The sequence below is a fragment of the Microtus oregoni genome, unplaced genomic scaffold (genome assembly GCF_018167655.1).
Source record: "Microtus oregoni isolate MIOR12 unplaced genomic scaffold, Mior012 000041F_ref0000270, whole genome shotgun sequence".
Lineage (NCBI taxonomy): Eukaryota > Metazoa > Chordata > Mammalia > Rodentia > Cricetidae > Microtus > Microtus oregoni.
Genome location: NW_024543208.1, coordinates 5,397,800 through 5,423,570, shown reverse-complemented (window position 1 = coordinate 5,423,570; position 25,771 = coordinate 5,397,800). Strand labels below are relative to the sequence as shown.

General features: G+C 38.1%; 1 protein-coding gene across 2 annotated transcripts in view; it reads left to right on the top strand.

Annotated features, from left to right (window-relative positions):
• Nucleotides 1-25,771, top strand: part of Frmd3 (FERM domain containing 3) — a 183,494-nt gene that overhangs the window by 77,249 nt on the left and 80,474 nt on the right. For both annotated transcript variants that reach the window (XM_041632472.1, XM_041632469.1), the window contains exon 3: nt 2,918-2,960. In XM_041632472.1, coding sequence (XP_041488406.1) covers nt 2,918-2,960 — 43 coding nt within the window. The remainder of the gene's footprint in view (nt 1-2,917; nt 2,961-25,771) is intronic.

The following is a 25,771-nucleotide window of genomic DNA, read 5'->3' as shown; positions in this document are numbered from 1 at the left end:
AAGTTTCCGGAGTTTCAGGAAAGTTCCGCTCTGCAGTTTTTCTGAGACCATCTAGGGGTGCAGAGTTGCAGTAGGCTCTGAGCAAATGGAACTTCACTGATCATTGTTGGGGAAGCAGAGTTGAATATTTCTGGGTCAAACTGTGATTATCCCACCATATCCCAACCCTGAGGGAATATATAATTGGACTTAAGAATGTTAAAGGTAGGGGATTTTGTAGGCTGGTCTTCATTTCTGGATAGGTTTTTCTGTGTAGGGAGTGAGTGCTTCATTGGGGCAATGAAAGAGTTCAGGGGTGGAGCCTTTGAGGTGATCCATAAATTGGTCACTGTGTTAGATAGTAGTTTGATATCGTTCTGGCCTGAAGAACTCTTTGACTCTCTGGGTGATGAAAGCCTATAATCTTTGTTGGGAGAACTTGGTGAAGAAACTGAGAAGGTAGGATCAAATACTGAAATTATGAATATCATAGCTGTTGGGTCCCTGGTTGATCCAAGTATCTAGAAAGATTTTTTTTTTCAAGTCATATCTAATTCTCTTAAATTTTTGGAGTACTGTAGCAACCAAAGAATAGAATTGATCCTGAAAGATATTAACTGAACTAAAACTTTTTTAAAGTTTTCTAAGAGCTGCTGCACCAGAGAGATTAACTAACACTCAGGAGGCTTCAGTTTCAGGGCAGCTGTTTCAGTCCTGAATTCTAAGTATTGAACTAATACCCAGATAGGCAAGACTAGTAGGTGAGTTGGATAGTCCATTAGTTTCCTTTTCTGAAGATATCAGATATGCTTTTAGAGGTTTTGGGGCATAGATCTCTCATAACTGCTTTGAGTTGACAAAAGGGGCCATGTAGAAAGAGCAACAATTAGAGTACCTCAGAGAGGGCCAATAATAAAGCAGTTAATGACATTAACACCCAGCAGAGTCTACTACTGTGGCTCTTCACTGGCAGTGGCATGTCCCTATCAGGATCTGTGAATGTTTATTTCTTGGGCTGTTTTGTTCTCCTTTTCCCTGTCACAGAGTCAGGGGGTGAGCCTGACCCAGGATAGACATTCGGAAGACACTCTAATAAAACACATGCTTGAGTTTGAAGTAGGAGGGCTAAATCCCACATTCCAGAGCCAGTTTCTCAGTTTAATCAGAACATGACAATTTGACAATAGTGACTGCTCTACTTTATAGGAAGGGGCTCATTAGCCAGATGAGCATCTGAGAAAGGTTAGGGAATTATGTTTAGAAGTTTAAGCTGGTAAAAGTGCAGAAATTGAGAAATAGAGCAAAGGGCCAGAATGAAGACAAAAAGACATCTTCTGTCATTCTGGAATGTGAAGTGGCTTGAGCCAGTGTGACTCTCTGAAAGTCAAAAATGTTATCCATGTTGCAGTGAGTACAGACCTCAGCAGACAGGTATACAAACACCTTGAGGTTTGTTTTCAGGCGAGCTAAAGTGTATGAGAAGAAAGGTGATCTTGTACTCAACTTTGAGCAGGTTAAATTTGAGGCTTCTTTCTGGTAATAAGTGACTGTAAATGAGAAACTAGGGATTGGAATGGGCATTCCCAATTCTAGTCACCTCTTAGCAAAACCAAAGGCAGGGAGCTTGAAGAATCCCTGGAATTCACAATTCTAGTGACCTGGAAGGCAAAGCTGAAAGACCACATAGGCTTAGATGATGGTATCTGCACAGAGCACCCCTAGACTGAGTCTGAGCCTTACTTAGATGTGTGAGTGTTGGTTGTGGCATGGTTGAATGACAAAAAGCTACTCTGTACATCAGAGGGGCTACAAAATTAAATCAGTAGTGAAAAGAAAGAAAAGGAGACACCAAGGTTAGCCCTTGAATCAATAAACTCCCTGAAAGAGGGAAATGTTGCATCATTGAGATTTGCACTGTTCACCTGGGCAGGGGCTAAATAGGTCATCCCACGGGCATTTTAGCTCGTAGTAAGTTTGGAGTGCTGAGAACTTCTCAATGTTAATAATAAAAGGGAGAGACAGGGGAGTGGGGAGAGGGGCGCAGTCAACTGAAGAAGGAACCCCCTGAAATTTCTCACTGTTTTACAAAATGTTAGAATGGAATGGACTGTGGCATCTGGAAAAGAAATGGGAGCACAACTACACCGTGAAAGAAGCCAACTGTCCTTAACAACCACTCTGCTGAATAGAGATCAGGCCGCAAGTACCTTTGGGGCAGGCTTATCTCAGGGAGTTGAAAGTATAAAACTTGCAGGTGTTGACTGTGCATGTTTTTGGTTTTTCTGAGAACATTTAGGGCCTAGGAGTTCCAGTAGTATCCTAGCAAATAGACTTTTCGGGGCCAGGGTTTGGGGAGTGAAGTTGAACATTTCTGGGCCAAACTAAGTTCATCCTGATAGGGTAACTTTTGGTATGGAAGACTCCTTCTGTAACTCTGTTCCCCTGCAGTCTCAGAGTTGAAGATACCAGCTTGGGGTTGGGGAAGTAGCCATTGATCTCCTCAACAGAAACTTCCACAGATGATATCAGTTAAGTCAGCATTCCTGCCCAGAGTGTCTCAGTTAGCCTGAGGTTTTTAATTCATTAACTCTTCAAAAGTCCATTCATGGGTACATTAGAGAAGCAGGTATAGCAAGTTAAGGGAAACTTTTCTTATAGGCCCAATATGCTATCTGATGCCATTCTTAGCTGTTGGATTGGTGAAACCTAGTTGTCTGTTTGTTACTAGATTCTAAAAGCTTTCTATTTTATGTTACTCAAAAAAATCTGTTACAGTAGTGGGCAAGGAATGACTGTTCTTGAAGTCTAGAACTAGCCCCATGTGAGACATTTAGCCTCTGGACATGCAACGTTCCAATCTATCCACCCAGTTTCAGTTTCTTCTCAGGAGTTTTCATTCACACTAACTCTCTCTGTTTTGTTTGTGTTTTCTCCCCAGCACTGGCTAGAACCTAACAAGTCCATCTTCAAGCAAATGAAATGTAAGTGTCAAGCTATGGTTTTACTTCTGCGACAAATTATTCAAAAATAAATTTTGTTTCCTAGCAAAATGAATTGTCTCTGGAGATGAGGACAGACTGAAAGATACATGGGTGGATGGCAGCTCCTTTCTGTTTAAGAGCTGGGAATATCCTCCCCTTTTTCTCTAACCTTGACTTCCCCCTCAGCCATCAGTTCAGTTATCTGCAGTGCCTCTTCTTCTTTCTGCGCTGTTTGCTCTCATATTTCTTGTTGGAACAGGAGCTTTGAAACTGTATGGTTAAATATTCATTAACCACAAATGCTTGCCTCTGCACTACAAGGGTTGATAGTACAGTTTAAGGTGTGGTATATAGTCTCAACTGGAGACAGGAGAAGTGGATTTGTTTGGTAACTGAATTTATAGTGACAGATTTACTGGATAGATGGATTTTTTTTCTCCTCACCCCCCCCCCAAATAAAGTAAAAATCTTTTCTTATCTGGTAATAACTTTAAAAGTCTAGTGTTCTCCCTAGAATTCCTCATTATTCACTATAGACACTGTAAGGAGGGAGTTGATTTTTCCAGTGACACGATTCTTTATCTGAATCAGCTCTTCCAGAATATGTCCAAAGTGCTTTTTCATATTATTTCATTAAGAATATCTAAGAACATCTAACAGATACCCCAAATCCCATTGCCTTCTCTTGAAATAGCCACCACCCTATGCTGGCTATTTTCCTCTCTCTCTCTCTCTCTCTCTCTCTCTCTCTTTCTCTTCTGCCTCATCTGCTTAATACAAGCTAGGATTATCGTGAAAAGGGGAACTGAAATTGGGGAAAATATTGATTATCATATTGGGCTATGCGAAAATCTGTGGGATATTTTCTTGATGAATGATTGATGAGAGAGAACCCAGCCTACCACATAGGGCACCACCCTTGGCAGGTGGTCCTTAGTTGTATAAGAAAGTAAACCAAACAAGCTATAAAGACCAAACAAATAAATAGGTACCTCCATGGCTTCTACTTCAGTCCCTGTCTTGAGTTCCTGCCCTGACTTCTCTTCAAGATGAACTATAAACTGTAAGCTAAAATAAACTGTCCTCTCCAAGTTGCTTTTAATCATGGTGTTATTTCAAGGTAATAGAAACATAACTAAACCAAAAACCAGTACAATGATGACAAGATATTCCTTTAAAGACTTTACCATGTTATTTTGAGTGTGACTGCAGAAGTGTTTAGAAATTTGGGCCACTGAGAACTTAATAGACTGCTATAGGAACTTAGAAGATAATGCTGAGAGCAACGAAAATGATGGAAGCCTGGCTTCTGAGGTTTCTGAAAGAAGTTTGTGAGTCCCTCCAAAGACTCTATAATACTATTTGTGTGATATTTTGGATGAAGAATCAGTGGTTCTGCTCAGGTAGAACTGAAAAATCAGTAGTGTTTAAAAAATTAGGATTACTGTTGTGAAATATTTGCTTTACGGGGACACTAGAAACTAGTTAGATGGGACTGAGAAATTAGCTATGATTAAGAAGAGACAAGAAACATTGAGATAAAACCTAAGTATTTCCTCAGGATCAGCACACAGACTTATGTTTCAGATGGACCCTAGATGGTTGCATCTCATGCTGGCAAGTGAGCTTGGTAATGTGTAAGTCTCCTTTGTTTTACTGGTTTTGATGACTTGGGAGCTGCCTGACTGAAGGGAAATCATGGAGCAGAGCTGAGACTTGGTAGCCAGAGAGACTACTGGTGAAGGTACAGCTGTAGTTGCCACGGAAACTTCAAGAACAAAGAGATCATAGAGAAAGGCTTAGGCATGACACTGAGAGAACAGAAGAGGTCATTGGTAAATGTATAGCTTTATTTGCAATGGAAACACAAGTTAATTTGGTCATGGAAGGGAATGGAGGCTTGGAAGCATGTGGCAGGTCAGAATCTCTGACAGGGAGCCAGGAGGACATTAGCGAAGGTACAGCTTATGGAGACCCCAGAATATTAATGATACCAAACTACCAGATGGCCACTAAAGGCAGCAGCAGGGGTAGAGTGGAGACAGCCTGATCCTATGAGACAAAGTATGTGTGCCATGAAAGCCAGAGCCAGACAAGCAGAGCTGTTCAATCCTTTTAAAGCCCCAAAGCTTGTGTAAAACTGCTAGATGATTGTTTTGCTCTTATTTGATGGGAATTGTGCTCTGGTTCTTCCTGATTAAAACACAAAGTATATAATTCATTTTTTTTTATTTTGTAGGATACCACAATTGGGACACTAGAATTTTAAATAAAGAATAGTTTAGAGACTAGAATTTTAAAGTATTTGAATCTATTATTATTATTATTATTATCATTATTTAATTAAAATTTTTCATACCAATCACAATTCCCACATCCTCCCCTCCCCCTTCTCCCTCCACTTTTTCTTCACCACAGCCCCCATTCACTCCTTAGACAGAGGGTAAAGCTTCCCATGGGGAGGCAAAAAAGTCTAGCACATTGCTTTGAGGCAGGATCAAGGCCATATATCTATATCTAGGTTGAGCAAGGTATCCCTCCAAAAAGAATGGGCTCCAAAAAAACTGTTCAAGTAGTAGGGATAAATCTTGGTCCCACTGCCAGTGGGCCCCATAGACTGTCCCAGGCATACAACTGTCACCTGTAGTAATAAGAGCGGCGGGGCTGCGTTCCCAGCACCCCGGCCGCCTGCTTAGCTTATGCCTCAAAATAACAACACACAAACTGTATTCATTTAAACACTGCTTGGCCCTTTAGCTCTAGCCCTTACAGGCTAATTCTCACATCCCGATCAACCCATCTCTAATAATCTTTGAGCACCGGTCTTACCGGGAAAGGTTCAGCATGTCTAACCTGGCGGCTTGCTTCATCGCGTGCATCTGCCCAGGAGAGAGGAGCATGGCATCTCTCTGAGGCGTCTGCTCCCGAGAGGAGAGCTGTGGAGTCTGAGCTCATTTCCTCTTCCTCCCAGCGTTCTGTTCTGTTTACTCCTCCCACCTATCTTCTAACCAATAAAATGGGCCAAGGCAGTTCCTTTATTAGCCAATGACCTTCCTCCATCAGTCACCCACATTCAGAGGGCCTAGTTTGATCCTTTGCTGGATCTCCCACTGTCAGTCCTGAGTAAGTGAGAATTCATTAACTCAGGTAAGCTGTTGCAGTGGGTATTCCCCATCATGGTCTTGACCCCTTTGCTTATATTATCTCTTCTCCCTCTCTTTGACTGGACTTTGGGAGCTCACCCCAGTGCTTCACTGTAAATGTCTACATCTGTTTCTGTCAGTTGCAGATGAAGGTTCTATGATGACACTTAAAGTAGTCATCAATTTGATTGTAGGTGAAGGCCAGTTCATGTACCTTCTCCCCTATTTCTTAAGGTCTTAGCTGGAGTCATCCTTTTGGATTCCTGAGAATTTACCTGGTGCCAGGCATCTTCCTAGCCCCATAATGGCTCCCTCAATCAAGATATCTTTTTCCTTGCTCTTGCTCTCTTCCCTTCCTTATCTTGACCATCCCATTCCCTCATGTTTTCCTCTCCCTCTCATTTCCCTTTCTCATCCCCTCTGCCCTCCCTTCTCCCCCAACTCCCATACTCCCAATTTTCTCAGGAGATCTTGTCTATTTCCTCTTCCCAGGGGGATCCATGTGTTTCTCTTAGGGTTCTCCTTGTTACCTAACTTCTCCTGGGTCATGGAGTATAGGCTGGCCATTCTTTACTTTACATCTAATATACACTTATGGGTAAGTACATACCATGTTCATCTTTCTGGGTCTGAATTACATCACTGAGGATTTTTTTTTCTAATCCCATCTAATTGCATACAAATTTCAAGACGTCATTGTCTTTTTTTTTTCTTTTTACTACTGAGTAGTTAGTATCAATTATGTAAATGTACCATATTTTCTTTATTCATTCTTTGGTTGAGGGGCATCTAGGTTGTTTCCAAGTTTTGGTTATTACAAATAATGCTGCTATGAACATAATTGAACAAATGTTCTTATCGTATGATTGAACATCCTTTGGATATATGACCAAGAGTCTTGGGTAGGTCAATTCCCAATTATCTGAGAAACCACCAGCAATGAAGGAGTATTCCTCTTACTTGGCATCCTCTCCAGCATGAGCTATCATTGGTGTTTTTGATCTTAGCCATTCTAACTTGTGAGATAATTCTGGATCTCAGAACCCATTGGATTTGCATTTCCCTGGAGACTAAGGATGTTGAGCATGTTAAGATCTTTTGGCCATTTGAGATTCTTCTGTTGAGAATTCTTTGTTTAGATCTGTACCCCATTTTTAATTAGATTATTTGGTATTTTGATGTCTACTTTCTTGAGTTCCTTATATATTTTGTATATCAGTCCTGTTCCAGGTGGTGAAAATCTTTTCCCATTTAGTAGGCTGTTGTTTTGTCTTACTGAGTGTGTCCTTTGCCTTCCAAAAGCCTCTCAGATTCAGAAGGTCCCATTTACTTATTGTTGCTCGCAGTGTCTGTTCTACTGATGCTATATTTAGGAAATGGTCTCCTGTGCCCATGCATTCAAGGCTGTTTACCACTTTCACTTCTGTGAGGTTCAGTGTGGCTAGATTTATATTGAGGTCTTTGATCCAATTGGACTTGTGTTTTGTGCATGGGGATAGATATGGATCTATCTGCAGTCTTCTACCCAAACCACACAAACACTCAACTAAGAAAAAGAATTACAAAGCAATCTCCCTCATGAACATCTGATGCAAGAATACGCAGTAAAATACTGGCAATCCAAATTCCAGAACACATCAAAATATCATATACCATGGTAAAGTTGGCTTTATCCCGGAGATGCATAGATGGTTCAACATACAAAAATCTACCTGTGTAGTCCACCATATAAATAAACTGGGAAAAAAATATGATGATCTCATTACATGCTGAAAAAGTACTCAGCAGAATTCAATACCCCTTCATGATAAAGGTCTTGGAGAGATCAGGGATACAGGAACTTATCTAAACATAATAAAAGCAATATACAGCAATCTGACAACCAACATCAGATTAAATGGAAAGAAACTCAAAGCTATTCCACTAAAATCAGGAACAAGACAAGGCTGTCCACTCTCTCCATATCTATTCAACATAGTACTCTAAGTTCTGGTTAGAGTAATAAGACAACAAAAGGATATCAAGACGATATGAATTAGAAAGGAAGAAGACAAACTTTTTCTATGTGCATACGATATGATAGTACACATAAGTGACCACAAAAATTCTATGAGGGAACTCTTATAGCTAATAAACACCTTCAGTAATGTGGCAGAATACAAGATCAACTCAAAAAAATCAGTAGCTTTCCTATATACAAATGATAAACAGGCTGAGAAAGAAATCAGAGAAACATACCATTTACAATAGCCACAAATTGTTGTAATAGGAGCGGCGGGGCTGCATCCCCGGCACCCGGCCACCCCCATGGCTAGCTTTACCTGAAATAATTACACGGAAACTGTATTCTTTTAAACACCGCTTGGCCCATTTCTATCTAGCCTCTTCTAGGCTAGCTCTCGCACCTGGACTAGCCCATTTCTAATAATCTGCTGTAGCCCACGAGCTGGCTTACCAGGAATGATCTTAACCTGCCTCTGTCTGGAGTATGAGAATCATGGCGACGCACTGACTCAGCTTCTTTCTCCCAGCCTTCTGTTCTGTTTACTCCACCCACCTAAGGGTGGGCCTATCAAATGGGCCTAGCAGTTTCTTTATTGCTTAACCAATGAAATCAACAGAATGATATATGACACTCCCACATCACTTCCCCTTTTTCTGTTTAAACAAAAAAGAAAGGCTTTAACTTTAACATAGTAAAATTACATATAACAAAAAGTTATCAAGCAAGAATTACAGTTAAAATATTTATATCTATTTTATCTTTTATCATAACAATGGAAAACTATAACTACCTATCCATTATTCAACTCCATCAAAGACTCCAGAAGGATATAATATTACCTAAGTAAACAAGAAATAAGAAAACTCTAGAAATGACAGAAACATCTCACTGCCTGGACAGTCACCCAAAGTTCTTTTGTACTGTTGGGGCATCCATCTTCAGCCTTCAGGCCCATAGTATCCAGCAGACATTTTCATCAAGCAGGAAATTCCAAAGACAGTTCAGTCACTTTCTGCTGTGTCCTGCAGAATGTCTCGCAGACTCTTTCATGAGTCAGGAACCCCAAAAGACCGTCTCACCTTTAGGCAAGTTCAGCAGTCCTCTCTCTGCGGGTTCTTTGTGTCCAGTTTATGCAACAGTCCAGGCAAGAGCAGTTTCTTGCCCAAATGGCTATCCAACTCCATAAGGATCCTCTTCGATGCCCATCTTCTTCTCAAAGTAGATTGATGCCGCCAGAAGCAGATATGTCTCATTGTCATGAAAAGTCCTAAGTTATTAAAACATTAAATGCCATATTCTGCAGTCTTTGAAAGATATGAAGAATGTCTATCTAACTGAAATGTATCTCTATATATCTAGAAAATCTAACTAACATGACTACAAGCTTGACTATTATTGATGATTATCCATTAACCTATATTTCTTAATTATACATTACATTTTTAAATGAACTACACAATCACAATACCTTAATCAAGATCAGAAATACATATACATATAACAAAATTGACTGTAAAATCCACACCAATGCAAATTACTCATACCTATATCATTTCCCCCTTTAAATGTAAAAGAACATTTATAAACAATATTTTGGGAACATGGGCACAGTTTTTTCTCTCCAAACTGCTTCCTGCTGAATGGGGGCGCTGTTAATCAGATCATTTAGGGTGTAACCTGTGTGCCAGGTTTATCTCAGTTGGCAGTTGAGTGAAGTAATTTTTTGAAGATGTTCACAACCTTTCAGGAGGGCGTGGTCTATCATCCCAAATTGGAATAGAAGAAATCCACAGGGTCTGGTCCTCTGTGAAAACAAAAGAAGACCCTCTCCAAAGCATCATATTCTTAGACCCAAATTTTGAAATCGTAATACCCTTATATCCATTCTGGTTTAGCTTGGCAGCCCATGTAATGAAATGTCTCTCTGTACTTAGCTCCTTCACAGTCAAAAATTTTAAAGAAAACACAGTGTACATAATCCAGACTCTCTGTGAATTTTCCATTTTTACGTGGCTTATTTTTCTTTATTTCTTTTAATCTATAACTATCTGTATTCTGTCTCTTTAAAGACTTTACCTTTTTTTAAAACCATTAACTTCTCTATATTCTTTTTCTTCTCTCTCTCAAGCCTATGTACATTCATCCAACAGTGTGACTCATTTAGTGGTCTGAATCTGTCCTATTGTAAATCTGCAATTTTTTACTATCCAGGAGCACTTTTGATTTGCACCTTTAAATCACTAGGCGCTTAAGAATCTAAGCTGTGACATTCCTAGGTCAAAAACAGGTACTGCTTGCTGGCCCCGCCCAGTACAACATGGCGGAGCCGCTCATGCCTCTGAGCTGCCGCTGAGCCATTGGCATGGTCTCAGAGCATTCTCCTTATGATCCCAAGCAGGAACACAAACATCGAGTCCCATAAAAGCAGTTGAAATGCTTTAAAGCCAGAATTTGAACTGGCGGCACAGTCCCAAGAAACAGCACTTTAAAATGACTCAGCTTTTTTTCTGCTGCTGTTGCCGAATCAGGAAATCTCTCTACAGCACGCCACCAACAAACAGCAAAAATCTGTGTTAAACTCTCTCTCCCTTATTTTTAAGCCTTCTCGGGTTTTTAAGTGGATTTAGTCCATCACGTCTGGGCGCCATCTGTTGAAATAAGGAGTGGCGGGGCTGCATCCCCAGCACCCGGCCACCCCCACGGCTAGCTTTCCTGAAATAATTACACGGAAACTGTATTCTTTTAAACACCGCTCGGTCCATTTCTATCTAGCCTCTTCTAGGCTAGCTCTCGCACCTGGACTAGCCCATTTCTAATAATCTGCTGTAGCCCACGAGCTGGCTTACCAGGAATGATCTTAACCTGCCTCTGTCTGGAGTGTGAGAATCATGGCGACTCACTGACTCAGCTTCTTTCTCCCAGCCTTCTGTTCTGTTTATTCCACCCACCTAAGGGTGGGCCTATCAAATGGGCCTAGCAGTTTCTTTATTGCTTAACCAATGAAATCAACAGATTGATATATGACACTCCCACTTCAACAAATAACATAAAATATTTTCGAGTAACAGTAATCATAAAAGGGAAAGACCTATATGACAAGAATTTTAAGTCTTGGTAGAAAGAAACTGAAGACAATATCAGATAATGGAAAGATCTCCCATATTCTTGGAAAGGTATGATTAACATAATAAAAATAGCAATCCTACCAAAAGCAATCTACAGATTCATTGCAACCCCTATCAGTGTCCTAACACAATTCCTCACAGTCCTCAAAAAAATAATACTCAACTTCATATGAAAAAAACAAAAGGCCCAAGATAGCCCAAACAATCCTGTAAAATGAAGGAACTTCTGGAGGTATCACCATCCCTGACATCAAGCTTTATTATAGACCTACGGCAATGAAAACAGCTTAGTATTGGCATAAAAATAGACAGGTAGACACTTGGAATCAAATCAAAGACCCTACTATTAATCCACACACCTATGAACACCTGATTTTTGACAAAGAAACTAAAATTATACTATGGAAAAAAGAAAGCATCTTCAGCAAATGATGCTGGCATAACTGCATGTCAACAAGTATTTGAATTTTAAAGAAGACTATAATAGAACTCTTAAATTATATTATGATTTGTGTTATGATAATAACATAAAATCTTGGAAAAACAAGAAATTTAAGGTTATAGTTTAATAGTGACATACTTATGTGTCAAGATAAGTCAGTTGTATTCTTTTTTGCTGTTGTTTTTTTATCAACTTGGCATGGGCTATGGTCATCGGAGAAGAAACTGAAAATGCCTCTAATAAGTTGGTCTGTAGTTAAGTCTACAGGGCAATTCCTTAATTTTGATTGGTGGGGGAGGGCCATTCATTGAGAACATGCCAATAAGAAGCATTCTTCCAGGGCTTCTGCCTTAGTTTCTTCCTCTAGGTTCCTTCTTTGAGTTTCTGGTGTGACCTCCCTCCCTGGTGAAATGTGGTCCAGAATTGTATGGTGAAGTAATCCTTTCTTGCCCAAGTTGGTTTTGATCAGTGTTTTACCATAGAAATGGAAAGCAAACTAGGATACCTTCCTATCAAGTTTCCCAAGGCTTGATAATGAAAGTGATGAATAATTTTGCCACAAGAAACCAGATATATGTGTGTCAAACCACTTGCTATTAAAGAAAACAATCATTTTCTTTCACAAATATGAGTTCTTTTGGGGGGGTATCTTTTTAAGTGAGAGGAGAAAATAAATACATGTTGTAGACTAACAGCTAGCATATAAACTTCTTAACTTTCCACTCTTCTTCTTCGTCTGTCCCCCATTCCCTTCTCACTCCCCACTACACACACACACACACACACACACACACACACACACAACTTGCACCATTCAGGACCAACTCTGATCAATGTAAGAACGATGACCTGAAAAGATGTCCTAGTTTGCTTTCTATCGCTATGTTAAACACATAACCAAAAGTAACTCAGGCAGAAAGGGTTTGTTTAGCTTATAGTTGTGCAGTACTAAGCTTCAGCTTCTTTCCATGACCCATAATATCAAAATACTACAAGCTTTCATACCACCAATTCTAGTAATATAAAATGGACTCTGAAACATTACCATTTTTTTTTCTGCAAACTTGAAATGCAATCTTAGCTCCCACTCAGCACCCCCATTTCTGTGTGAGAAAAAAACTTCCTAGACTTTGGCCTCATGATGACTCTCTTCATAATCATCATATTTCAGCTCTAACCAGCATTCATTGAATGAGTAAGCCAAAGGTTTCACTTGAGTAATGCTGGTCTCTTGTTAACCATGGTCAATCCTTCAGCCCCAGCTTGCTAGAATCATCATATTCTTAATTCAAAGTATCTCATGCACAGCCTTGATAGAGTATTTGAAGGACTCTCACACTTCTTTCTGAAACTTCACAAACCAGGGCTTCATCACCTGCATTTTACTCAACAGTATCATCTTTCAAGTACTTCCAAAACAACCCATTAAGCTCAAATCATCAAATGGTTTTTCTAGCCCAAACTTCCAAAGTCTTTCTATAGTCTTCCCCAAAACAACATGGGCAGATATGTCTCAGTGTTATCTATGAACCTTACACCAATTTCTGCCCTATCTTGCTTACAGTGGCTGGAATAAATCCCAAACAGCAATCTAAAGATGAAATAATTTATTTGTCTTACTCTTCCACATCAAATCCATTGTTGAGGGAAGTCAGCGTCAGAACTCAAGGCAGGAACTTGGAGGCAGGAACTGAAGCAAAAGCTATAAAGGAGAGGGAGGGGGAGAGAGAAAGAGAGAGAGAGAGAGAGAGAGAGAGAGAGAGAGAGAGAGAGGCATACTGGATACAACCCAGGACAAGGTCCAAGACCAGGTCCCACAGTGGGCTGGGACTTTCCACATCAATCATTAATCAAGACAAAGACCAACAGAATTGCCTATAAGCAACAAGATATTTTGAAAGCATTTTTTCAGTTGAGGTCCCTCTTCCCAAATGACTCTGGCTTTTGATAAATTGATAGAAACTTAACCAGAAGATCATAGCTTACAGCAGCAGGTGTGGGAAGTCCAGAAAGACCATATTGTTGGGAAGAGGATGGATGAGAGTTGAGACACATATCTCCTTCAAGGTAGAATGGAGGCTCTGTACAAAATAATAATGCCAAAAATAAATTAACACACATGAGAAAAGATAAGTAATGCTTATTTCCCCCTTTGTTTCTCAGAATTGATATTTCTGTTTGGACATTTTAAAGCAGTTAAGTTGTTTTCCAGTAATTTTATTTATATTGAATAGTTTTAAAAGACAATCCCATGAGCTACTGATCAGGATGGTTTGGTGTTTGAGTGGAATATTCTATAGATATCTGTTAGGTCCACTTGGTGGATATGTCATTTATTTCTAATGTTTCTATTTGGTTTTTGTCTATTGGGAAAAGTGGGGTATTGAAATCACCTAGTAATATTTAATGGGTTAGTGTTCATCTGTATCTGTAATTCTAGTAGTGCACTTTTTAGGAAAATGGGAGAATCAGAGTTTGGTTCCTATATGTTTTGTATTATAATGTCTTTTTGATGAATTGTTTCCTTGATTTAAATACAGGGACCTTCATTATCTCTTCTGACTAGTTTTATAGTGAAGTCCATTTGGTCAGATACTAGGATAGCTACATCTGCTTGCTTCTTGATTCCGTTTACTTGGAATAACTGTTTCCATTCCTTTGCTTTAAAGTGGTGCCTCTCTTTAAAGCTGAATTTCCTGTAAGCTTTAGAAAAATGGATCCTGTTTCAGGATCAGGCTGCTCAAGAGACTGTGCTATAGCAAAGGAAGCTCAGTCTGGGGTTTGCCAGAAGTTTGGTTCTTATGCAAGCAACCTCAGACAGACCAAAGTAAGGAGCTTGTACCAGAGATTACACATTGATTACCTGTGTCTCTGTGTTACATGTGCCAGTTATAGGGTTAATGAGTCTGTGATTTGGTGAGTCTCAAAGCAAGGAAAAGATGTGGGTGGAGGTCTCAATCCCTAAAGGCAGTAGCCATGTAATCAGAGTGTGTAGGGTGACTAGAGGGTGATTAATGGGAAGGAATCTATGATCTTCCATAAATTGGGAAGGTTTTCTTCTGATTTTGTTGAAACTTTTTGCTGTGTTATTGACCTGTGTCTCTTCTCTTTATTCTATACCTATTTTTTGCATGTTTGGACTTTTTAAATTTCATTTTAGAGTTTGATTGAATGATTGTCTGTTTGTTTGTTTTGCTGTGACATTTTCTTTTATTGGGTCATTTAATTCATCCAAGTTTTAATTTCAGAAATGAACACTTGATTTAGAGAAGCAATTAGTGGCTCATCACAAGGGGAAGCTAAATCTCCCTTTCTCAGCATTTCCTTTATTTCTTTGTAGGTATGATGTCCCATGAGATTTTTCCCCTTCCACATTAGCATGACTACTAGTTCATTGTTCAGGTCTTATTTACAGATTCATATCGCTGAGGTATCATGGGTGTACCTTCTCAGGTATAACTTTCTAAGACATTAATTTCATAACAGAGTTCCTGTTTTTCTAACTCTTGCAGTCCTTCTGACCTCTCTTCCATGATATTCCCTGAGTCATAAGTGCAGGAGTTGTGCTGTAGATGTATTCACTGGAATTAGCCACTCCAAGATTTGTTATCCTTTGTTCTTTGACCAGATGCTTTTTGTTTGTTGCTTGCTTTGTTTGGTTAATTGCTTTGTTTGGGTTTTATTTGTAATAATATCTATCTGCTGTAAAGTAAAACTTATTTGTTTAGGGGTAGGGGCTGCTCTTGTCTGTACCTATAAAGACAAATATTTAGAATTTAGTTAGGAAATGTAATGGTTCAGAAAAGTGGCAGTGGTGTGTTCCCTTCTAAGATCAATAACTTCACTAACTCCATCTAGTTTTCCAATAGCAAGCATGACTTTTTTCCTATTAAGTGGGTTTTACATCCAATTAAACTGCTGCTGGTTACCACTAAGATAGAAGTGCTACTATACTATTTTCGAGTTGTCTTTTCTTGCTCCTCTGTGGTTCATAGGAATCTCAGGTAATTAAGAATATTGACTGCTAAAAAAAAAAAGAATATTGACTGCTTTTCTCCCATAATAACTGACACTGTACCTTCCAGTATTATGAAAGCTAGTCTTCCAGGAGGAGTTATTCTGGTAAGATCCAACTTATGTGCTCCCAGATCTGCATCCAATGTGCCTGAGTCTTCAACCATGACTCATAATATTGTCTCTATCCTGTTATTCCCTGTGTAACCTTACTCTCTAAGGTTACTTTTTACTATCCTGGTTTCTGCTGTTGCTCCACATTCTATACACACATCTGAAGATTTGGAGATATAAATCACAGATGAGAGAGAAAAGGTGGATTTTCTATTCCTTGGTCAGACTTGCCTTATATAATATATTTTCTAGTTCCATCCATTTACCCGAAAATTCCATAACTTTAATTTTTTCAGCTGAATACTGTTCAGTTGTGTATATGTACCACATTGCCCTTACTAATTTATCAATTTAAAGAAATAGAGGTTATTTTTCATTACCTTGCTATTCTGTATAGAACAGCAATGAGCACAACTGAGCAAGTGTCTGAGGGTATGATATCAAGTCTTTTAGGAACTTGTCAAGGAATTTTTTAAGGAAAGGTATAGGTGGATTATACAATAGATTCTGAGAGTTTTTCCCAGTTTTCAAGAATGACCACAATAGTTTGCAGTCCCATTGACAGTAAATGTGAGTTCCCTTTCCCCACATACTCAGCATCTGTTGTTGGTTGTTCTGTCAATGAGTAAAATGAAATCTCAGATATTTTTCTTTTCATTTCCTTAATTCTTAAGAATGATTAGTAATTTTTGACATATTTTTTACCTATTTTTATGTTTTGTTTTGAGAGCTTTCTGTTCAGACCCATAGCCTATTTTTAATAGGTCTTTTTGTTACTTTTTGTTTTTTGAATGCTTATATAATCTGAATAATGATCCTATATTAGATATATACACAGCAAAGAAATTTTCATACTCTGGCTTTCTTGTTTCCAAATGGACTATTTCTTAGCTATACAAAAGCTTTTTAGTATTATGAGGTCTCACTTTTAAACTATTGTCCTTATTTCTTAGGCAAATGAAGTTCTATTTTGAACATCCATTCCTACACTTTAATCTTTTTTTCTAGCATTTTCTTTCTAATAGTTTCAGTGTTTCAGCTTTCACACTGAGGTCTTTGACATATTTGGAGTTAGCTACTGTGGGGGTTATAGACATGGTTCTTGATTCATTCCTCCATGTCTAGTTTTCCCAACATCATTTGTCACCATCATTTCCCCAGGGTATGTTTTTTGCCATATTTGTCAAATGTTATATGGCTTCAGTTATGTGTGTTTGCATGTTTGTTTGTGATTCTTATTGTTTTCATTCAAATGACTCTGTAACATAACATAAGATCTGAAATGGTAATCCCTTCAACATTGTTTTCATCCCCAAGCAAAATTGCTTTTGCTCTGTCAGGTTCTTTGTGATTTCACGTTAATTTTATACTTCCTTTTTTTTTTATTCTTGTGAAGAATGTTATGGGCATTTTCATTGGCATTCCATTGAGTCTATGAGTCACTCTGGGTATAATGGTCATTTCTAACATATTAGTTCTACCAATCAGTGCATATGGGAGATCTTCCGATTTTTCTAGCATCTTCCTATATAGCTCTCTCTTCTGGAGTTTAAACTTTTCATTGCAGAGGCTTTCACCTCCTTGATTAGGTTTATTCCTAGATATTTTTAGTTTCTCCAGGGTTATTGTTAATGGAGTTGTTTCCATGATCTCCTTGTTATGATGTTTGTTGTTGGTATATAGAAAAGTTATTTGTTATCGTATCCTGATACTTTGCTGAAATTGTAGATGACTTTTTTATAAGTTTTCTAGTTCAATATTGAGAATCTCTTGTGTATTAAATCAGATGAAAAAAGATATAGTTTGACTATTCTTTTCCTATTTATTTGATTTCTTTCTCTTCCTTTATTGTTCCTGTTACTGTTTTGTGCACTATAATAAAAAGGAGTGAGATAATATATTGCTTTCTCTCTTTCCCAATTTTAATGAGAAAGAGAGTTTCCTCCATTTAGGATGATGTAGTCTGTTTGTTTTTTACATGTGGCCATCATTAATTGCAATATATTTCATATAGAACTATATTCTGTGGAATTTTTATCACAAATTTATGTTGGGTATTGTCAAAGGATATTTTTGCATTTATTGAGATTGTTATATAATTTTTATATTTCTATATAAATGTCTATAATTCATTACAATTTTTGATTGTTATATGTGTAAACATGTCTGTCTCACAGAGAAGAAGCCAGTTTGATCATGATGGATTATCATTTCTTATATATTTCCATTTTCAGTTTGTGAGTGTTGTTTTGAGGAATTTTGCATCTGTGTTCATCAAGGATATTGTCTGCACTTCTCTTTTTTTGTTGTATCTTTACTGATTTTGATACTAGAGTCATATTGTCTTCATAGAAAGAAATTAGCATCATTCTTTCTGCTTCTTTTTTTTATTTCTTTAAATAATGTAAAACTATTGTTTATCTGCTGTGAATCCATCTGCAAATGGCTTTTTATTTTTTGTCAAAAGAGTTTTCCTTGCTAATCTTTCCTGACCTTATGACACTTACAATCTTTTTACTAGCTCTTGTTCAATGTTCCCTGAGCCTTAGGTGCATCTATTGTTTCATAGATATATCCATCAGGACTGGGCTCCACAAATTAGCATTTTTGATCAATTATGGTTTTCTGTAATGGTCTCCATTTATTTCAAAGAAACATTTTATTGATAATAGAGGAGGACTATTCTTGTCAGTGGATTTAAGGGCAAATATTTCAAATGTATTTAGTGATTATGCCTGTTTAGTAAATTAGCAGTTGTATGGTCTCTTGAGTTGTAAGCTCTATGACTTCAATAGCACTGAGTGGTTGGTGGGGTTTCTAGTACCAGGCATGATTTCTCTCTTGCTAGGCAGGTCATAAATCCAATTTGAGAGTCTTGGTTACCACCAAGTATGCTTTCCTTACTGCACCCTTAGAGTTATTTGCCACATTGGTCATTGTTATGGTTCATAGGCATCAAACTGGGTTGTACTACTGATTGTTTCCACCTATAGAAGGTTTTATAATGCCTTCAGTATTATGAAACTAGTCCCGGGAGGAGAGGCTTTGAGGCCAGTTTTAGTTGAGAAGTCCTGGTCCCTGTTTCTGAAGTACATGGTATCTTCAGCAGTATGAACTTGCCTTCCACCTCTATCAGAAGGGAGCAACCAAAAGCAATAACAATAGCCTGAAATATGTAGAGAGTCTCTTGGACAGCACTGACCAACAATTCCAAAGAGCACTTGTCTTGCTTGCTGTTGGGATCTTTGTTAGGTGTTCTTTGCATCTGGAAAGCTGCATAAGTGGGAAAATTTCATGAAACTGCAATATATGCTTATAGAGACTTTTATTTTATAAAAGTAGGTACATAGTTAATATTATGATTCCTTATGACTTTTTCAAATATTCTTACTGTTATTTTTATCCTCCTCTTTCTTTCTTCTATGTCTATGCTATTTTCCCGTTTAAATAGATGATAGCTGTTTTTTTCCCATTCCCAAATCAGATCACTCATACCCTTCTATTCCCCTCTTTATTGTATCTCAAGTCTTTCCTCCACAGTGGTTCTTTTTACTTTTCTGGTTTCTGTAATTGCTCCATAATACATAGTCACATCTGAAAATTTCCAGCAAGGAGCCTCCAAAGAATGAGAACACGAGATGTTTGTCTTTCTGAGTCTTTGACTCATTCAGTATATTTTCTAAGTCTGTCTATTTATCTGCAAAATTTATTATTTCATTTTTCTTTACAGTTTAATAGTATTCTGTAATGTTTATGGGCCATAATTTCATTATCTGTTCATCAGTTAAAGGACATTAAGATTATTCCCATGTTGTCCCTAATTAAACAATAAGCATATCTGTGGTGTAGGATATCAAATCCTTTGAAAATATCTCCAGGGGCAGTATAGTTGGGTTATATGGTAGGTTTTTATTTGTTTGTTTTTGAGAATTCTCCATGCTGATTAGATTCTAGAGTGATTGGACCAGTTTGTAAATCTACAGTGTCAAGAGATTCTCTTTTCTTCACGTCCTATTCAGCAATTGTTGGTTGTTTTGTTCTTAGGAATTCTGACAGAGGTAAGATTAAGTTCAAAGTTGCTTTGATTCGCATTTTCCTAATTGCTATTTTGAAAATTATTTTTAAATTGCCACAAATCTCCAAAGAAGCTTGCTGGTTTCTCCTTCCATTGCTGTAGTCCCAGAACTGACATGGGGACAGGTCTCTAATTATTCCTGGAAGTCCAAGTGTCTCCCTTTGGAGAGTGTTACATTCTACTCATTTGCCCACATAAAACTGGGGTCCATTTCTCTGGTCACTTTTGGTGGACGGGAGAATGTGGAATTAGAATGTAGCTATGTGGAGCGGAAGAGGATAGTTCATCTGAGTCCTATTGCCCATTGCTTTCTGTTAATAAAGGAGAGTTTAGATGGTAACAGATCTTATTCAAGATCTGCTAAATTCTACTCCTTTTCTTATATACTCTCCATCACGGTAAATGAATATGAAATTCCATGTGAAAAGCCCTCCAGATCACTTCCAACTGATCCTTATGGCATAAATCCAGCTGAAGAATGATATGATGTGGTTTATTTGTTTTTAGCTGTTGGCCAGATTTCTTCCAGCTGTTTCTGAGGACAGATGGTGATACAGATGGTGTTACTGGTATTCTTAAGTTTCTCAAAATCAAATTTATTCCAACTCTCGAGTCTGCATAAGATCAGGTGTTTATGGGAATTATAGATGAATTTTCTGCAAAGGACCTTTAGAATGAAGGAGGCATCCCTCTCATACATTTTCAGGTTATTCCAGGCTATCCAGGTTATCCAAAATGTTAGCATATGCTATTACCCATCATACTATACAGCTATCTTTAGGAAACTGATTGTAGCCTTAGGGTAGTTAGAAATTATTCTGATTGCTGTTTGAGTGTGTCACTTTCATTCTGTCTCTTTTGGACCTTCCTCAGAATACTGGGATGCAAATACCTGTCATGCAAGTAACTTCAGTGAAGCAGTCATCCTTTAGAAGTTTTAAAAATCAATCAATTAATGAATCAATCAATAAATGAATAAATCAAGTGGTAAATGCTGGAGAGATGGCTAAGTATTTAAGATACTGCTCTTCCAAAGGACTCAGATTTGATTCTAAGCATCATCCTCTGATTGACAACAACTGATTATAACTTAAATTCCAAGGAATTCAACACCCTCTTCTGGCTTCTATAGTACCCACATATACATAAGTAAACTTGGTTAAAAAGAAGTTCATGTTGTAGTGCTGTTATGTACAGAGATTGGAGCTGTTTTCATGGCTATCTCTGGCTTTTGTTTTAAATTGCTTTTCATGTTAAAAATGGAAATTTGATGCTATTTTCTTTTTTAATTGATTTTTATTGAGCTTTACACTTTTCTCTGCTCCCCTCCCTGCCTTATCTCCTCCCCCCTTCAACCCGCCCCCAAGGTCCCCATGTTCCTAATTTACTCAGGAGATCTTGTTTTTTTCTACCTCCCATGTAGATTAGATCTATGTAAGTCTCTCTTAGTGTCCTCATTGTTGTCTAAGTTCTCTGGGATTGTGGTTTGTGACGCTATTTTCTTCTGGCTTCATCCTCAAGCAAATGCCTTATTTCCTGGGCAAATAAACTTTTGTGGTAAGCAGTAGGACATGGAAGTTCAACAAACTGAGTGTTTTAAGTTTGTCTAGAGCAATTTATTCAAGTGAGAATTTGAGAAGACATTAGTTTGATCCCAAGGTCTCGTTTAGGGCCATGACCAGATAGAGGTGGTTGAAGAATTCTAGCCTTAAGTATTTAGGAGGCAACTCCTCACAGCTCTGTTTCTTCTAAGCGAGTTCAAAGACTGACCATCAGGGCATACATGTCAATGACTGTGCCTATGTTTGATACAAGTCTAAGAGAGAACTGTAACTAGAAGAATACAAGTTCAGCATGATTTAATATGCCCAAACCAAGCAACTACCATACAAACAAAACAGAGAAATCATCTCTGCTTTCAAAAAAGAAAAAATGCAGCAATTATTTCAATGGCAATGATTCCTTATCACTGCTATTGAGAATGCCAATAATAGCAATAATAATGATTTTTAACTAAAAGAAAGCCAACACTTCTGGAGCCTGCTGTAACTGGTTTATTCCTACATACTCTAGGATACCTCTTTGTTGGATGAGTTTGTGCTCATGGCACCATGCACACATGCAAATATCTGCCATCATGTCATTTCTTTATGCATCCAGCATGAATGAACTCATTATACCACTGTTCCTGTCAGATACACAGCAAACAGGAACAGCCACATTGAAAGTTTCTCATAAAAATACATGGCAGCGAATGTCATTTGTCCAAGATAAAAAGCATCAGTTGTACAGAAAAGGTTGAGAGTACTCAATGTTTAACCTGGGCTCCCTTAGAAAGCAAGTGTCACATTTTTAGACATTAGAAGTTGTAACTCTGAGTCCTTTGTAATGTTTCTGTAGGGCCTGGTGAATCTATGACACTTTATTTTTCTTCCTTCAACAAGTTCCAGATAAGAGCAGTACCAGGCCTATTCTAGGTACAAGAATTTCCTATGAGATGTCAGAGCTATGAGCTCTAAGTGTGAACTTTGTTTATAGGTAATTATAGGAGGAATTTTTTGTCTAACTATAAGTCAAAATTATATGATAATCTTCCTAACTTTATGTGTATTCTGAAAATGATTTTCTCATTTTTCTGTTACTCGTTGAAGTGACTACAGGAAATTTTCTTCATTTTAAGTTTTAAGAAAATATGGTAAGTGATGTTTATATTTCAAAAAGGCAGTATTGCACTGTTCTCTTCCAGGGACCCACAGGCACATACTTGTCAAGAACCCGGGTAGCTACCAGTGCCTTCCTTCCACTGATCCATTCTGGTCTCTCTAGAGTACTCTGAGACCTGTCACTCACACTACCTCAGCCCCTCCTCTCACCCAACCTCTATCCACTTCAAACTCACTGGCATCCAGGGCCAAAGCCAGAGAGAGTATCCCTAGTTCTACCTATGTTACTTTTTGTGGAGCTGGACATCAAGTTCTATTTAAGCAAATTTCAGAATCAGCCCTCCCCTGCCTGCAAACCTAAAATTAGCTGACCCACTGCAATGATCTGTACTTAATGGAGACTAAACCCTAAAACACAGAGTTGCCATGACTAAAAACCAAACATCATTCTTCTGATCAACAACCTGTCAGATTTCAACCAAAGAAACAGCCATTTGTCCGATAAAGGCAAGACCAGACCTGTATATCAAAACCCACTACAAACATCATAACTGTAGATTCTGGTCCCAGCAAGAAAACACAAACAGGAAAAACAAGACAATATGCCTCCTCTAGAAGGAGCACCCCCTATTGTAATAGGCTGAAATACAAGAAAAGGATTTCAAAATAACAATTGTGACTATTTTTGAGGACCTTAAAATGTATATGAATAAATACCTTAATGAAGACTGTGAAAACACTTTTGAATGAAATGGCAAAAACAATTCAAGATATCAAAGCCAAATTTAACAAAGAAATAAAACTGGTAAAGAAAAGTCAAGCTGAAATAAAACTGTAATTGAAAAACTCAAAAGGAAAAATAACAAAGATTAGAAGTAAGCCTCAATAATCGACTGAAAGAAGTGGAAGAGAAAATATTAGGTCTTAAAGACAAGGTAGAAGAAATGGATAGCTAAGTCAAAGTCAAAGGAAAGATTAAATCTAAAACAACCCAGGCACAAAACACTAGGGAATAGCGGACACTATTAAAAGGCCAAATCTACAAATAATCGGCATAAAGGAGAAAAAAATCCAATTCAAATGTACAGAGAATATTTGTAGCAAAATATTAAAATTTCCTAATCTAATGAAAGATGCCTATTAGTATGCAAGAGGAAACAAAAGACCAAGTACACTAGACCAGCAAAGAAACTTCCTACAAAAAAAATGATGAAAGTTCTAAGTAAAAAAAAAGATATTAAAATTACAAGTAAAAACCACCATGTCAGATATAAAAACAAGACACCTAACTTTTCAATGAAGACTGTGAAAAGCCAGAAGGTAAAGAATGGAAGTCATACTAACTCCAAAATACCAAAAATAACTTTCTTGATTTGTTTCCTATTTTCCCCATTAGTAGTAAGAAGGAGATGATAATAGGAGGAGGCCTGCTTGTTCTTCCTGGCCACCTGGCTAGCTTAGCCCCGAAATAACCACACAGAAACTGTATTAATTAAATCACTGCTTGGCCCATTAACTTTAACTTCTTATTGGCTAACTCTTACATCTTAATTTAACTCATTTCTATTTATCTGTGTATCACCACGAGGTCATGGTCTACCAGCAAAGTTCCAGCACGTTTATCTCCTGCAGTGGATCCATGGCGTCTCAAGACTCCACCTTTCTTTCTCCTAGCATTCAGTTCCATCTTCACTGCCTACCTAAGTTCTGCCCTATCAACAGGCCAAGGCAGTTTCTTTGTTAACTGATGAAAGCAACAAGGAAGGACCTCCTACACCACCCATCGGCTTACTTGCACCAGTGCTATGCAATATATGAAAGTAGAAATAGAATGCGTAAAGAAAAGCAGAAGTGGGATAAGACAGTATTCCCTTGCTATTCCTCGCTCTATTGCCTCCACAACACATACACACACATGTACACACACACACACACACACACACACACCCTAACAATTATCCATCTTTTACTATCCTGGTTTCTGTTGTTATTCTTAAATCTGAAGGATTGGAGCTAGAAGCTTAGGATGAAAGAGAGCGTGTGACATTTGTCTTTCCGGGTGTGGATTACCTCACTCAATATAATCTTTTCTGGAGCTATTGATTACCTGTAAAAATCATTATTTCATTTTTCCTTGCAACTAGATAGTAGTTCAATGTACAAATGTACCACTTTTTTTACCATGCATCAATTGATGGACATTTATGTTCCTTTCATTTCTAACTAATGTGAATAGAGTAGCAGTGAGTGATTATGGCAGAGTGAGTATCGTGCAGTGGGATGTCAAGTCCTTTGGGCTTATGCTAATAAAAGATATGTCTGGGATATGTGATGGATTTATTTTTAGTTTTTTGAAGATTCTTCATATTGATACCCAGAGAAGATGGAGTAGTTTACAATCCCTCAAACAATGAATAAAGATTTCCTTTTTCCCACCACCCAGTCAACACTTGTCAGTTGGTTTGATGATCTTTGCCAATCTAATTGGGATAAGTTGAAATATTAAAGTTCTTATTATTAATGTTTTTCTAGTATCTAAGGATAGTGAACATTTTTGAAGATTTTTTTAAAGATTTATTTATTTGTTATGTATACAACATTCCTTCCATGTATGCTTGCATGCCAGAAGAGGATACCAGATCTCATTATAGATGGCTGTGAGCCACCATGTGGTTGCTGGGAATTGAACTCAGGACCTCTGGAAGAGCAGTCAGTGCTCTTAACATCTGAGCCATTTCTCCAGCCCCTGAAGATTTCTTTTAGCTATTTTTTTTTCTTTTTAAAAACCCTATACATGGTCCAGATGGAGGAAGGACAGAGAGGGAGAGCAAGGAAAGAGATAAGTTGATTGAGGGAGCCATTATGGAACTAGCAAGAAACCTGGCATTAGAGAAATTCCCAGGAATCCACAAGAATGACCCCAGCAAAGACAATAAGCAATTGTGGAGAGGAAACCTCAGTTGACTTTGCCCAATCAGAATTGGTAACTGTCTTAAATGTCATTATAGAACCTTCATCCTGAAACTGTTGGAAGCAGATGCAGAGATGCAAACTGGAGCCCTGGACTGAGCTCCCAAAGTCCAGTCAAAGAAAGGAAGGAACAATAATGAAAGCAAAGGGGTCAAGACCGTTATGGGGATAACCACTGAAACAGTTTACCTGGGCAAATAGGAGCTCACTGACTCTGACCTGGCAGTGGGAGAACCAGCATAGAAGCAAACTAGTCCCTC